Here is a 14,186-nt window from a genome sequence, read left to right on the forward strand (position 1 = left end):
CAGGAACCAGGCAGGGAAGGAGGCTGGCAGAGAGACCCAACTCCAGGCCAGGGCCCAGACGCCCAGGTGCTGGAAGCAGGAGGGCCCCTAGGAGATGATGGGATGCCCCAAGGACAGGGAAGGCTTCTCAGCACCAGAATCAGGACTTCTGACTCTAGTCCCATGCTTCTACACACTGTGTACAAAAAAGATTACGGAAGCCTCAAATGGGCAAGGCAGAACTGGTTGAAGCAAACGTTTCCCTCCTCTCCCAGCCAAAATACGGAGCAAGCAAACAGTCTCTGCTACTTACTGTCTGTGTGACCTTAGCTGGAGTGTCTCTGCCCACTCTGGAGGAGACTGCAGTGGATTATGTTTAAGGGCCCTGCCAACTCTGCCTCTCTCGGTTATAGCCCTGAGCGCAGTTAACACTTACGAGAGGTTAGAGTATATTTCATGTAATTCCAACACCCCCACGAAGTCGATACTACTGCTATCCCCATTTTACAGAAGAGGCAGCTGAAGAGGGTAATAACTTACCCAAGGGCAGGAAGCCTACAGTAATGAATGCCTGGGAGGGTTACACAAGACATCCACAGGAGAGGGGTGGGGAGGGGAAGGGAGGTGGACAGAGAAGGGCCCGAGGCAAGGCACAGAGGGAGATAACGGGTCAAGGGACTGAGTAGCCCCCAGCCACTCTGGCCTAAACCCAAGTAAAGGGCTTGAGATGGGGACAGGGACAGAGTCTGAGGAAGAAGTGGGGAAAGAAAGGCAGAAGGGCTTTAGAGAAAGGAGGGTATGCAAAAAGTTCGATGGTCAGAGGAGCTAGGCTGAGCTGGGCATCGGGGACAGCCCCAGAGGCTAGGCAGGGGGAGCAGGGGAAGGGCGTGTGGGCGGGTTCCCGGGAGGCAGGTGCGGGGCTGCGGGTCGCGCTGTCCCACCTTGAGCACCGTGACGGCTCCCGCGCTGTGCACCTGGAAGTGGGCGGGCGGCTCCGCGCCAGGCTCGGCCGCCTCGTCGGGGCCCGTGTAGCTGAAGCAGGCGTCCGCGATGTCCAGGTGGCCGAGGGGCTGCGCGTCCTGCGGGTTCTTGAAATAGTAGAGGTAGCAGCGGCGCGCGTCGAACACGAACCAGCGGCTGCGGTAGCCGCGCAGCGGGCCCTTGCCCGACAGCTTCTGCAGGTAGCCGCACAGCCGCGCTGGCTCCCGCCCCTGCCCTGCCCCAGGCTCCGCCGCGGTCCCCGGGGCCGCGCCCTCGCCAGTGCTACCCTCCTCCGCCCGGGCCCCGGGGCCCAGCATCGCCAGCCCGCGCTCCAACCGCCAGCGCCGCGGCCCCCAGCGACTCGGCGCCGCCGCTCAGCCCCCTCCCTTCAACCCCGCCGCTCCGCACGGCCGGCGGGCGCGCAAAGCAGCCTGGGACTTGTAGTCCTGCCCCCGCCCGCCCCCGGGAGCGCCGGCCCGCACCCGGGGCGGTCCAGCAGGCGCCCCAGAGGCTGGTCCGGAAGAGTCACCCCTGCCCTCTGTTCCTTTGTGTAATCTGGGGCTCAAAACCTTGCGCTGCCGGGCTGAAACATTGTTCTATTTCTTTATGGGGGTGTGGGTTACTTGGAACACGCATTTCTCAAAATTCATCATTTCACTCTATGTAAATTATACCTCACGACAAAACTTTATTTTTAAATCTTTGCCCTGCCATATTCACATGCTAGCATTACAAAAATGAGAGAGCCTATTGCTTGGCGCTGAGTGGGTGCTCAGTAAATGTTTATAGAATGCGTGAATGAAAGCCAAAGCACTTCCCACCTCTCCAGACCTCAGTTCGTTCACCGATTTCAACAAATATTTACTGAACGCCTTGTATGTGCCAGGTACAGTTCCAGACACTGGAGGACACAGCAGTGAACAAGCCAATCATTTCCCTGCCCTCATGGAGATAATAGTCTAGTGAGGGAGAGAGATAATACAAACTACATAAAGAAGACAGATAAATATATACTGTGTTGTATACACGCTGTGATGGAATTTTTAAAAGGACTACCACTTAAATAGCATGTATTACTTACCAGTGCTTTATATATTAACTCATTTGAATGCTCACAATAACTTCAAGAGGCAAGTGCCATTGTTTCGCAATAAAGCAAAGTAAGAGGATGGGGGGATGTAGGGCAGGAGTGGCAGGCTATGTTCCAGAGGGTCAGGGAGGCCCCTCTGAGGAGGTGACATGGAGCAGAGACCTGGATGATGTGAGGGAATGAGCCGTGGAAAGATGTGGGGGAGAAGCAAATACAAAAGTTCACTTTACTTGAAGAAAAAAGGAAGGTCATAGCTACGTTTGTGAAAGGGCCAAATCAAAACAATATCTCATCTTCGTTTTGCATGTTTTTACACAGACACACTAACAGATGCAGGTGGAAAATCGAGCTTTCTGAAATGGACAGGGATACCAAATTAGACTGCTTACTTGGAGACAGGTAGCAAGAGTGAGCTTACCCCGCCAGCCAACCAGCTACGGGCTCTATGTTAGCTGCCACATGACCACCCCTTTCCCCAGGGTCTGTCAAGAATCTGGCTGGCTGGTCACAGCAAGGACACCTCTACCTTAGTGCCCTTTGGTTCTCTTTGAATGCAGACTGATGGAATTTGTCTCCTAGCTCTGCCACTAACCAGAAGTGTGACTTTGGGCAATTTATTTTACCTCTCTGAGCCTCAGTCTCTTCATCTATAAAATGGGGACAGTATAAGTGCCTACTTCATACCATTGTTCTTGTAAGGATTACAAGATCATGTAAAAGTGCTTACATAGTAAGCAGTCAGTATATCAATTATTATTATTATACAGTTAGCATTGATGTCCTTTGAAATCAGCAGGTTCAGAGACGGGGCTCTAGCAGCCCCAACACATGGGAGGCCAGAGAATGCACTGCAGGGATGGGATGGGCCACCCTCAGGAGTGAAGGAACCATGTTTAATTTGGGCCTTGCCATGGGCAAGAGGAGCTGAGATTAATTGGCTTATGGGGAAGGTAGCCAGGGCGGGATGTGACGGGGAAATCCTATGGAAAGGGGAAGAGCTGGGAGAACTGAGACTGCAGTACACAGCTACACACAGGAGGTATACGGGAGGCCGCAGGGCGGGAGTGGGGTACAGCCCACCTCCGCCCTCAGCTCTGTCAGTGAGTTGTGCAAAAGTAAGGGTGACCAGTGACTGTCGACTGAAAGGACAGAACTAAGCCCTGTGGGGTATCTGGTAGAGGCAGATATCTGCTAGGCAGGAGGAAGGCATCCTTCACGGGTGGCAGGAGTGAGCCCCCCACCCTGGGCAAGAGTTTGGCCTGGCTGGCCGGGTCTGGGCAGATGGTACTAGACAAGAGACCTTTGCCGTCCCTCCCAGAGCTGGTGTTTGTGCTTCTCAGTGGGCAAGCTGGCCTCAAGCCTGACCCTCCTGCACTGGAACTTCCACTCTCTCCCTGTCGTTTTAACATGCTTGCAGGCCCTGCCCTCTTCCTTATGGAGGCCATACCCCATATCATATCAAACATATTAAAATGCTCCACATCCCATAGTAAACATAATTTTTGCTCTAAAAATGTTTGAAGGAATTTCTAGAATCATGCTCTGGATAGGATCTGACTACGAGGAATTCAATTTTTTTTTTTTTTTTTTTTAATTTTTTTTTTTTTTTTTGGGGTAGCCGGGCCTCTCACTGTTGTGGCCTCTCCCGTTGCGGAGCGCAGGCTCCGGACGCGCAGGCTCAGCGGCCATGGCTCACGGGCCCAGCCGCCCCGCGGCATGCGGGATCCCCCCGGACCGGGGCACGAACCCGCGTCTCCTGCATCGGCAGGCGGACTCCCAACCACTGCGCCACCAGGGAAGCCCCGAGGAATTCATTTTAATTTACGTTTGGCTACCATATCTTGGCAGTCATCATGTCTATTGGGAATCCTGGCTGAGTGAGAAAAAACCCAACCTATAACTTGTTTTCAAAGGGAGTGACATTTTTATGATAACTATGAAGTTGACATAATGTTACACTTTGTAGACATTTAATGAAATATTTATTAATTTTGATTTTCCTCTTTTTCTTGGGTTTTGCAGCCAATATTCTTTTCTTAGGCTACAAACATTTCCTAGGCCCCTTGAAAGCTGGCAGACCCGGGTGCTGGACCTACACTATCTACTGATAAAAACTCTATATCTAAACTCTCCTGGCCCTTTGCCAGGCTCTGGCCAGGCCCAGAATGTGGCATTCTGATGAGGCTGCTCAGCCCCAAGCCCAGAGACCCCAAAGAGAAAGGCAAAGTGTGGAGGCCTCAAAGCCAGTGGCAACATCTCAGCAGAGGCCTCTGGAGGGCCCCATGTCTCTGCAGAGCCAAGCAGAAGAGGCCCAAGGCTCCAGGACAGACCCCAACACCCTCTGGATCCTCCAGACTTCTCCCAGGCCCCCCTGCCCTGCCAGTTCTTTCCTGGCCACCCTGGAATGCCGGTTATATCATGAGCAAATCCTGCATTGTGTCAGCCCCCATTCCTAAAGCTACAAGCTGAAGGGGGCTGGACAGTGAACCTTCATCTCATCTCTCTTAAACACCTCTCTCCAACTTTATTTTGGACAAATTTTTATGTTTTATGTAAAACAGCTTTAGTTTCCACCCTTTTCTAACCAGATCACCCCCGTTCAGGCCCTCCTACATGGACCTTCTGGGCCTGCCCCTGGTGGTTCCTAATTCCTTGGCACCCTTCTTTGATGGCTTATTGACATTTTGCAGTTTCCAAAGTCTCTTAGATTAAAGGTCAATGTCCTGTGGTCAGACGCCAGCTTTACACAGGCTGCATGCTTCCCCCATGTCCAGTACTGGTGAGCTTGGTGCCAGAGGGTCTGCCCTGCCTGCCCATGTGAGCCCCTGCCCCCTCGAGCCTCTCAGGAACCAGTGACCAGAAGGAAATGGCCAACCCAGGAGGAAGTGGCTGCTGTTTACTAAAAAGGGGAAATTTGAGCAGTGAACTTGGTCCCACATGGCCAGCCTCTGGGCGAACCCCAGGGAACACAGAGCCAGTGACTCATCTTACTCCAGTTTCCCCAGAGATGGACAGGGTGAGAGGCCTCTGAGGAAGCACCCAGCCACATTGCCTTTGCATCTCTCAGACCCCAGGGGACAGAGCTGGCTACGACACCAACCTGCCACAAGAGGAGCCCACAATCCCATGGGGAGCCCAGAGAGGAATGTAGACCTTACCACCTGATATGCTGTGTGATATGCTGTGCCCTCTCTGGGCTGCAGTTTCCCACCTATTCCATGAGAGAATAGATGGCAAGGTGATCTCCAAGAGCCCTGCCCCACCTGTTCTGAAATGGATCAGTGGCATGAGGCACAGCTGTGAGGGCCTGTGATCATTCTCCCTATAGCTCCCCAGACCAGCAGAGGCTCTGTTTTTTTGAGCCTCCATGCTCAAAGGTCTCTTGATTCTTCCAGTCATTACAACCGACCTAACCCTTCCCTTCAGAGTGCTATGTCATCCTGCAGGCCTGGCAGTCCACTCTGGTCAGTGCAAGCATTACCACTTGGCATCTTCCCCGGCCCTGCTGGAGAAGCTGCCTTAACCATCCTGCCACACACAGATGGCACCAATGGAGGCCTTCTGTGCCTGAGGCAGAGAGTACTGGGAGAGCTGGTTCCGTTTTTGGGGGGTGGGGGGGGGACACAGTGCAACCTTGGTGGGGCCTTGCTCAACCCGGAGCACATCTGGAGGAAGTTGGCCTGGATGGGGAGGGAACTAGAGTTCATGGGGCAAGACTGGTGTACTGGAGCTGTGAATGGGCAGAGCACAGGAGGGTGGCAGAGGCAACAGGGAGAGCCAGACCATCTTCAGAGCAGAGGCTGCACTGACGAGGGTGAACAGCTCCCACAGGGAGACCCCCACCACCACCAGGGAGAGGGCTGTCCACGTGCGTCCACACAGCCCTGCACCAGGCTGCCTGCCCTCTGGCAGTTGGGGGGGACGGTTTCCCAAATAAAGGAGGGGCTGTGTGACATTAGGTGGATCACCCAGCCTCCCGTTGCCTCAGTTTCCTCATCTATAGAATGGGGCATAATAATAGCATTTACCTCCTAGAGCTGTTGTGAGGCTTAAACGAGATAACAAATGCCAAGCATTTGACACAGCCCCTGATGGGTGGTAAGGCCTCAGAATGGTAGCTGATTCATTTAGTAAACATCCCCAGCCCCTCCTCTTTGCCTCCGCCTGGTGTTGAGTGATGCTGAAACTCCGCAAAGGAGTGGGCCTGGCCCCTGCTGCAGGAAACTCTCGGTCTAGGCAGGTGGGGGAGCTTCAGACAGGGGAGCCCCCCAAGGGAGCCCTCTCAGCCTAGATTTGCCATCTCCAGCTTCCAGGAGGCCTCATTTCCCTACCAAACTGGCAGGCAAATCTACACACCTGTGGTTCTCTTTCCTGGAGGGAAGGCATCTGGGGTGCTGGGCAAGCTCCCAGCCCCGGGACCAGGTAGCCAGGGCTCAGATAGGTAGAGGCTTGGGTGCCCCTGGGAGCTGATGGGGGGTGGAAGGCTTGCAGGGGCTGCATGTGAGGCCCGCACAGGAGTTAGGGAAAGCCACATTGTCCAGGAAGCAGGTGAGAACTGGATCCCAGGGGAGGCAATGAGGCTGTAGCTGCAGAGGCCCTGTCCTTTCTGGTCACTGTCCTGTTTCTGGGCCTGGCACTGTGCCCAGGACACTGTAAGCCCTTCTGCCTTCCCCACTCACCTTTCCCAGGGGCCCTCTTGCCGTCCCCTTCCCAGGATCCCCATCCCTCAGCCAAACCTGAGCTCAGATTCTTCCTCCCTGCTCACACAAGCGCTGGGACTGCAGCCTCTGCTGTGAGGCCCAGCCTGGGAGGTGAGGGCATTTCCACTGAAGTCTTGAAGAGATGCTGTTCTGATGGTAGAAGTTTAGACATCATCCTGGTTGGGTAAAGGGGTTTCCAAAGGAGTTTAAAAGGTGCTCGTGCAAGCAAAGCAATAAGGAGACAAGACCTCGGAGGGCAGGTCTCAGAAGGCAGTCAGGATGTGATAATGGGCAGTGAGGACACCCAGAAAGAGCCGATCTTGGAGTGAAGAGGAGAATGTTTTAAGAGTTGTTTTGTATTTTGAATATATTGACAAAATATTTATTAATTTTGATTCAGGGCATTTTTTAGGTACTTATAGAATTTGAGTAGCAAGGAAAGGAGCCCCATGCAGGGGAGATGTCAAGAGCAAAGGCATGGAAGGCAGATGCAGCATATTTACTAGGAACCGGGGTGGGACACCCAGGTTCTGGTCCCAGCCCTGCCACTGACTTACTCTTTGTCTCAAGCAGGCCATTTCCAGTCCTGAGTCTCAGTTTCCCATCTTTACAATGGGGACAAATGGAGACAGTAATGCTACCTCGTCTACCTGTTATAAAGAGGAAAGGCAATCATATGTATGTATTTGAAGTGTTTGGCACATGATAGGGGCTCAACATCGTAATAGATCTACTGTGGGCCTCCATTTCCCAGCTGTGAAGTGAGGGGAGGGGAGACGTGGACAGGACTAAGCGAGGGGCAGCCGCAGCTGTCCAAGCTGTCAGGTGTGCCAGGACCCGTGGCGGCCATCTGGCCTCCAAGAAACTATAGAACAAGAGTTCCAACATATGGTCCTTGGCCCCTGATCTTCCCAACGGGCCCTAAACGGATCCCTACATAACCGTCCCTTCTTTAGTTCTCAGGAGCAGACAGCATGCAATTCTGTAGATTTTCATTTTTGCATGGGACTCAGAACTACTCACTGGTGAGGCCAGATAATCTATAGAGAAATAAATTTACGTCTTGTTCTTGCTGCTAAAACTGAGAGGTACAGCCGATGCGGGAGCGCCTCTGATCTGAGGGGTGGGTTCCCTTTCCTCCGGGGTTGTCAGGACCCCACAGTCCCAGAGCAGGGGTATTCTGTGGAGTAGGTGGGGCTGGCAGTGTTCTTAAGACCTTGGTAGGTCTAAGGCACTCTTGCTTTTGGAGTCTGCATCTCACTATGTAGCAAATAAATAAATGAATAAATTTAATGACACATCCACATTTGAAATTTTAAAATTATATACAATATAATATTAATTAATATATATAATTATAGTATTAATTAACATTACATATGTAATTATATATGACATAATATTCTAGATATCTTATGTATAGTACTATATATAATTTTTCTTTACTTTGAACTTTTTAGAAATGATTACTTTTATGATTTTCCTTTGGAATGATTTGGCTCTGAGAATTCATTTAATTGACAATTGGTAACAATCTGTTGGCAGTTTTCCGGAACACTTGGGGATTCTTGTGAGGTAAGACAATCTGACCTCCAGACCATTTTCAGATATGATGAAACTTTTATGAACACTAAATGAAGCTGATGCAACAATATATTTTATAGACATTTATTATGCATTTGTTGTGATTTTGCAGTTTTCTCCTTTTGGACTTTGGAGCCAATAGTGGTAGAGTTGTTTTGTTGTTGTTGTTGTTTTACAGGTCTCAGACTTTTTTTTTTTTTTTTTTTGAGTTGTGAGTTAAGTTTTATTTGGGGCAAAATGAGGACTATAGCCCGGGAGACAGCATTTCAGATAGCTCTGAGAAACTGCTCCAAAGGGGTAGGGAGGGAGGTCAGTATATACATGATTTTGGTGAACGGGGGTATGTGCAGCCCATTTTTGCAGAGACTTGCTGCTGGTCATGAGGAGCAGATGTCACCATTAATGTTCTTAGTGCTTTTCTAGACACGAGGAGATGCAAGAATTGGGCTCATAAAATCTTCTTCTGAAAATATCTGGCTATATCTGAAGGACTGTTGTGCCAGTTTTTCCCAGTGCCCAGAGGGCCTCTTTCCAGCCCTTGTAAAGTTCTCAGTACCTGGCCATTGCCCTGTGAATGAAACAGAGCTGCCTGTTTGGTGGGAAGACATCTGTAGGGAGCATCTCTGGGTACTGCCCTCCTACCCCAACAGCCATGATCTATAGGTGAAAAGGTGAGCTTGCTCAGTGACATCAAGGGGCCGAAAGAGTCACAGTAAAATTGGTGACCTCTCTGAGTCAGTATCAGCCCCCTCCCAGTTTTTCTTGCAAGCTGGGGGCCCCCAAATGTCTGAGCTTGGATATATTATTTATTCGTCTATTCATTCATTCAATATTTCCTGAGCGTAAATGACTACAACCCCTAAAGAAGGCAATTTGGCAACATCTATCAAAATGACAGATGCAAATACCCTTTTGACTGAGCAATCTCTCTTCTGGGAATGTGTTCCATGGATGTACTCACTCTTATGTTTAATCAAATCTGTATAAGGTCATCCACTGCTGCATTGTTGGAAATATAAAAACACTGGAAACAACCCAAATGATCATCAGTAGGGGACCGGTTACAAAAATTATGATGCAGTCATGCAGCTGTAACAAAAAGAATGACATCCCTCTATGTACTTTTATGAAAGGAACTCTAAGATATATTACTAAATAGTTTTACAAAGCAAGGTGCAGAACACTGCATAGGATTCTACCCTTATATAACAAAGGGAGGAAAATAAGAATATACATATTTACTTGAATATGCATAAAGAAACCCAGGAAGAACATTCAAGAAATGAATAACAGCAGTTCCTTGTGGGAAAGAGATGGAACTGGGTAGATGGGGGTTAATGCCTAGAAGGAGAACATTTTTACTTATACTTTTTTACACTTTTTATTTTTAAAAACCATGTGGATGTATCACGAATTTGAATGATAATTTAAAATATACCAGGACTTCCCTGGTGGTCCAGTGGTTAGAACTCCACCTTCCAGTGCAGGGGGTACCGGTTCGATCCCTGGTCGGGGAGCTAAGATCCCACATGCCTCACGACCAAAAAACCAAAACATAAAACAGAAGCAATATTGTAACAAATTCAATAAAGACTAACAAAAAACGGTCCACATCAAAAAAATAAAATAAAATAAAATAAAATATACCTATTGAGCATCTAACTGTGCCAAGCACTATTCTAGGGACAGAATACAGTGGAGAATAAGGCAGACAATCTGAGAAAAAAGAAATAGGATCATTCATTCTCCACTCACTACTATTGTGGAACAAATTCTAATGGAATAGCTTAACTAAGGGGCACGAAAATGCAGTGTTCATAAACTAAAATGAACACATGACTAGAATTTACTGAAAAGCCCACTTTGGCATTCTACCCAGGAGGCTGGCTGCCAGCAGCACTTGGCCATGTACTATGTTCCCACTGCACAGGCTCAAGAAAGAAGGAGTGGCAGCGTTGGTGCTGGGGTTCTGGCCATACTCAGTGGGTTTCCATCAAAACAGCTGGAAAGACACTGACCCTGAGCGTCTTTCTGGAGAAATCTGAGCGCTGTCCTCCTGAGAAGCCTTGCCAGACTGAGCATCCTCGGGAGACAGTAATTTAATGGATAATCCATTACCATCTAGTGGTCCTACAGGAGAAGCATGACCTTGATGGAGAACCTAGGACAAGGAAATTTCGATGAGACAGACAGAAACTTAGAATTCTGGGGACTTCCCAGCAGGGGGGTTGACTTGGAGCTGGGGCTGATGTTTATTGCATGTGCACCATGCCTCCCCACCACTCCCTTGCATCGGATCAGCTCACTGGATCCCCAAACCCTACCAGGTGTGTACTTTTTCTCCCTTTCATTTTTATAGATGAGAAACTGAGACACAGCAAAGTGAAGCACCTCCTCCAAACTCACAAAGCCAGCAAAGGGGGAACCAGGACTCTTAAGTCACTTAGTCTGACTGCAGAGCCTGAAACCTCTTAGCTCCTCTCTGGACACCTCTGGGCACTCAGGGTTGGAGAAGGAGGATGGGGCTGCTCCAGGGTCCTCTCTATGTCCCAAGACCCAGCCCTTAGTAGGTGAGCACAGGTGATGAACTGAACAGTGGGATGTGGAACACTGTCAGAGAAAACCCATCCCCAGTCTTTCACAGAGTTCTCTTGATGCCTGCAAACCTGGCTTCAACCCCTCCTCACCCCCATTTCCTCTGAGTATAAAAATAGACTCTCCTTTATTTGCCTGACCTTGGAATCTTCACATCTGTCCTGCAGCCACCCTGGGCTCCCCCTTCCAGTACACAAAGCCTTTGTCTTCTTATGCAAATGGCCAGGTTCTGCTCATAAAAGTGCCCCACCTAAAAGGGAGGTGGAGAGAGAACACCTCGAGGAAAATTATAGAAACACGTTTCTGTATTTGAATACCTCCAAGACCTCATGTTGGCAGCAAACCAACTCTGGGTCAGACCCCAGCTTCCATGGCCTTTTTTGGGCCATGGACCTCTTTGGTATCTGGTAAAGCTCATGAACTTTTTCTCAGAATAATATTTTTAAATGCACGAAATAAAATACATAGAATTACAGTGGAAATCAATCATATTGAAATAAGGTTATCTAAATATCTGTGATGTAGTAATGTGATGTGCTTCTTTATTAGCATGTTAAATATCAAGATCCAGCTTTGGGTCTAATTATTATAATTTTGGGGTAATGAGCAAAATCAATATCTCAGGATGTCTGCCGCAGCTGTAATGTGATATGAAAATATCTGTGATTTCCTTTGGTGACAAAGTCACAGGTGTTACGAACACTAATAAGATTTGTTCTCTGCACTCGCCATGGAAGGAAATGCTGAATTTCAGTTAGAGATTGGGGAAGATAAAGATGTAATCCACTCCTACGCCTCCCCCACCCCATATCAGGAAATTCCAGTCCTTTCTAGTTTGGCCCAGGGATTTCCATTATGACCCCAGTATATCCCTGGCTTACATCCGTGACAGGAAGACCATTTCGCAAGTATGTGAATCCCTCTCAGCGTCCCCTGGCTGGAGTTGATTCCTCTCTGTCAAGGCTGGAAATTGTTTATAAAAGTGATGTTCCCGGTAGCTGACCCTCGGGAACACTTGCTATGTCCCCGTGGGCCTGTCCCTGTGTGAAGAGCATGACCTGCAGTATTTCACTCCATCGACAGGTGAGGCAAGTGGATGCCCTGCAACCCTTTTTACAGAGGTGGAAAATGAGTCTCAAAGACAGGGAATGAGCTGTCCAGGCTGAGGTTGCAGGTATGCCTCATGCCCTGACCTTTCCTCTAAATCATATGTATCACACACTTGCCATTGGTATTTTTTTTTTTTTTTTTTTTTTTGCGGTACGCGGGCGTCTCACTGTTGTGGCATCTCCCGTTGTGGAGCACAGGCTCTGGACGCGCAGGCTTAGCGGCTATGGCTCACGGGCCCAGCCGTTCCGCGGCATGTGGGATCCTCCCGGACCGGGGCACGAACCTGCGTCCCCTGCATCGGCAGGCGGACTCTCAACCACTGCGCCACCAGGGAAGCCCCTCATTTTTTACAAATGAGCTGTTTTGTTGAAGTAGAACATATACATAGAAAAATGCATAGATCATGAGCACAGAGCTCAGTGAATTTTCACAAAGTGAACACACTCATCTAACACACCACCCAGATCAGGAAATAGAACATGATCAGCACCTAGCAGCTCCTCACCCTTTCCTGGTCGTCATACACTCCTCAAGTTAAACACTATCCTAACTGCTATTGGTATTGGTCAGTTCTGCCTGTTTTTGAATTTATATATATATGTTCCCTCATTCTTAACCATCATGCTATCTCATTTACTTGTCATAATGACCCTAGAGTCTAGAAAGTAGCTTTTTAAAAATTATTCCCATTCTACAGATGAAGAAATGGAGCTATCTGCAACCACTTAGAAACTGCCTTGAGGCCTGTGTCAGTGTGATGGAAGCGGAACTCTAACCCAGATCCTTGGGGTTGACTGTTTGCAACATCCCCTGCCTCACTGTCAACCGAGCCTGGATTTCTGCTGTGAAACTCGGGAACACGTTAGAGATTCAGGGATGTTTGTGTGAACAAATATCCTGGGCCCTCACTGGTGCAGTGCTTCCTCTCAAAAGTCTTATGGCAGCCCTTCTAGGGGACCCATCTACTCCAAAGGGCTCTTCCTCCAGCCACATGAGCTTCTGGGTTGCTTTTCAGGATCCCCAGCAGAGTCCCACCTCATAGTCTTTGTACTTGCTCTCCCCACTGCTGCGAGCAGCATCTCTTCCCCCAGGTACCTGCCTGGCATTCTCTTTCACTGCTCCAGTGGCACCTCCTGGGCAAGGCTTCCCCCAACGCTGACTCCCTACCTGACCCCCTATCTAAATAACACAATCTGTGCTCTCTTCTTCTGCTCCCTTTTTCTTGGAGTGCTTATTACACTTGACCCCATATTCTATATATGTGTTTGTTTATTATCTGTCTCCTTCCACTAGAACATATGTGCCACGAGGCAAAATGCTGTTTTGGTTGCTGCTTTTTTTCCCAGGGCCCAGATGTACGTGGCACACAGTAGACAACAAATCTTGAGTGGAAAGAGGAATTAATCAGCACAGAAATTCACTAAGATACAAGTGGCCGCCATGAAGGAAGGATAAGTAGAATTTAAATTCACCACTTTGCTAACACTGGCAGTGCCTGGACTTTAGCCAGAGTCTGGTCTTTAGCCGACACAAAGACCGGAGGTTGGGCGAAGGGGCCAAACCCAGTGGGGCAGCTCATCTGCTACCAGGAAGTCAGGGATCCCTCTCCTGTCCCTCTCTGACTGCTAATGTGACCCTCCCCCAATGTCCCCAGACAGCCAAGGTGCCCCGCCTCAGAGCATCAGAGAGGAGAACCAGCCGCATATTGTCAGAGGTGACAGTAGGGCTCCTGTGTGCTGCGGGTGGTTGGAGAGGGCATGGACTCAGGCAAATGAGCCGGGGTGCCCACAGATATAGAGGCGTACAGGTGGTCTCGGCTCTGCTTCCACATCAGTGCTCGCTAGAATGGAGGGCCACCTGAGGCAGCTCAGCCTGGTCAGGGGGCCCGAGGGGGCCGGGGACAGCCAGGCCCTGGCTAAGCTGCAGGAGCTGGCCCTGATGTGGTTCACGGAGACGCAGGCCCCCCTCATTTTGCAGAATGGAGCCCTGCCCCACTGGTTTCACGGATTCATCACCCGCAAGTAAGGCTGCCCCTGTCCACGTGCCCAGTGTGGCCCCTAGCCCCCCAGGGCTGAGGGGCTAGCCCCTTTCCCTGGGCTACATGGGGACCCCAGGAAGCAGTGGGTGGGGGAACAGACTGAGGAATG

The 14,186-nt window shown here is 49.8% G+C and overlaps 2 protein-coding genes across 2 annotated transcripts in view; one reads left to right on the top strand and one right to left on the bottom strand.

The window, feature by feature from the left end:
* TBC1D2B (TBC1 domain family member 2B) overlaps positions 1 to 1,277 on the bottom strand; it is an 84,018-nt gene extending 82,741 nt beyond the window's left edge. The window contains 1 exon segment of the mRNA XM_007470032.1: positions 921 to 1,277. Within this exon segment, the coding sequence (XP_007470094.1) occupies positions 921 to 1,277 (357 nt within the window).
* A 12,607-nt stretch (positions 1,278 to 13,884) lies between these two features.
* SH2D7 (SH2 domain containing 7) overlaps positions 13,885 to 14,186 on the top strand; it is an 8,885-nt gene continuing 8,583 nt past the window's right edge. Inside the window, 1 exon segment of the mRNA XM_007470044.1 lies at positions 13,885 to 14,060. Coding sequence (XP_007470106.1) covers positions 13,885 to 14,060 — 176 coding nt within the window.

The sequence above is a fragment of the Lipotes vexillifer genome, unplaced genomic scaffold (assembly GCF_000442215.2).
Source record: "Lipotes vexillifer unplaced genomic scaffold, Lipotes_vexillifer_v1.1 scaffold1484, whole genome shotgun sequence".
Taxonomy (NCBI): Eukaryota; Metazoa; Chordata; class Mammalia; order Artiodactyla; family Lipotidae; genus Lipotes; species Lipotes vexillifer.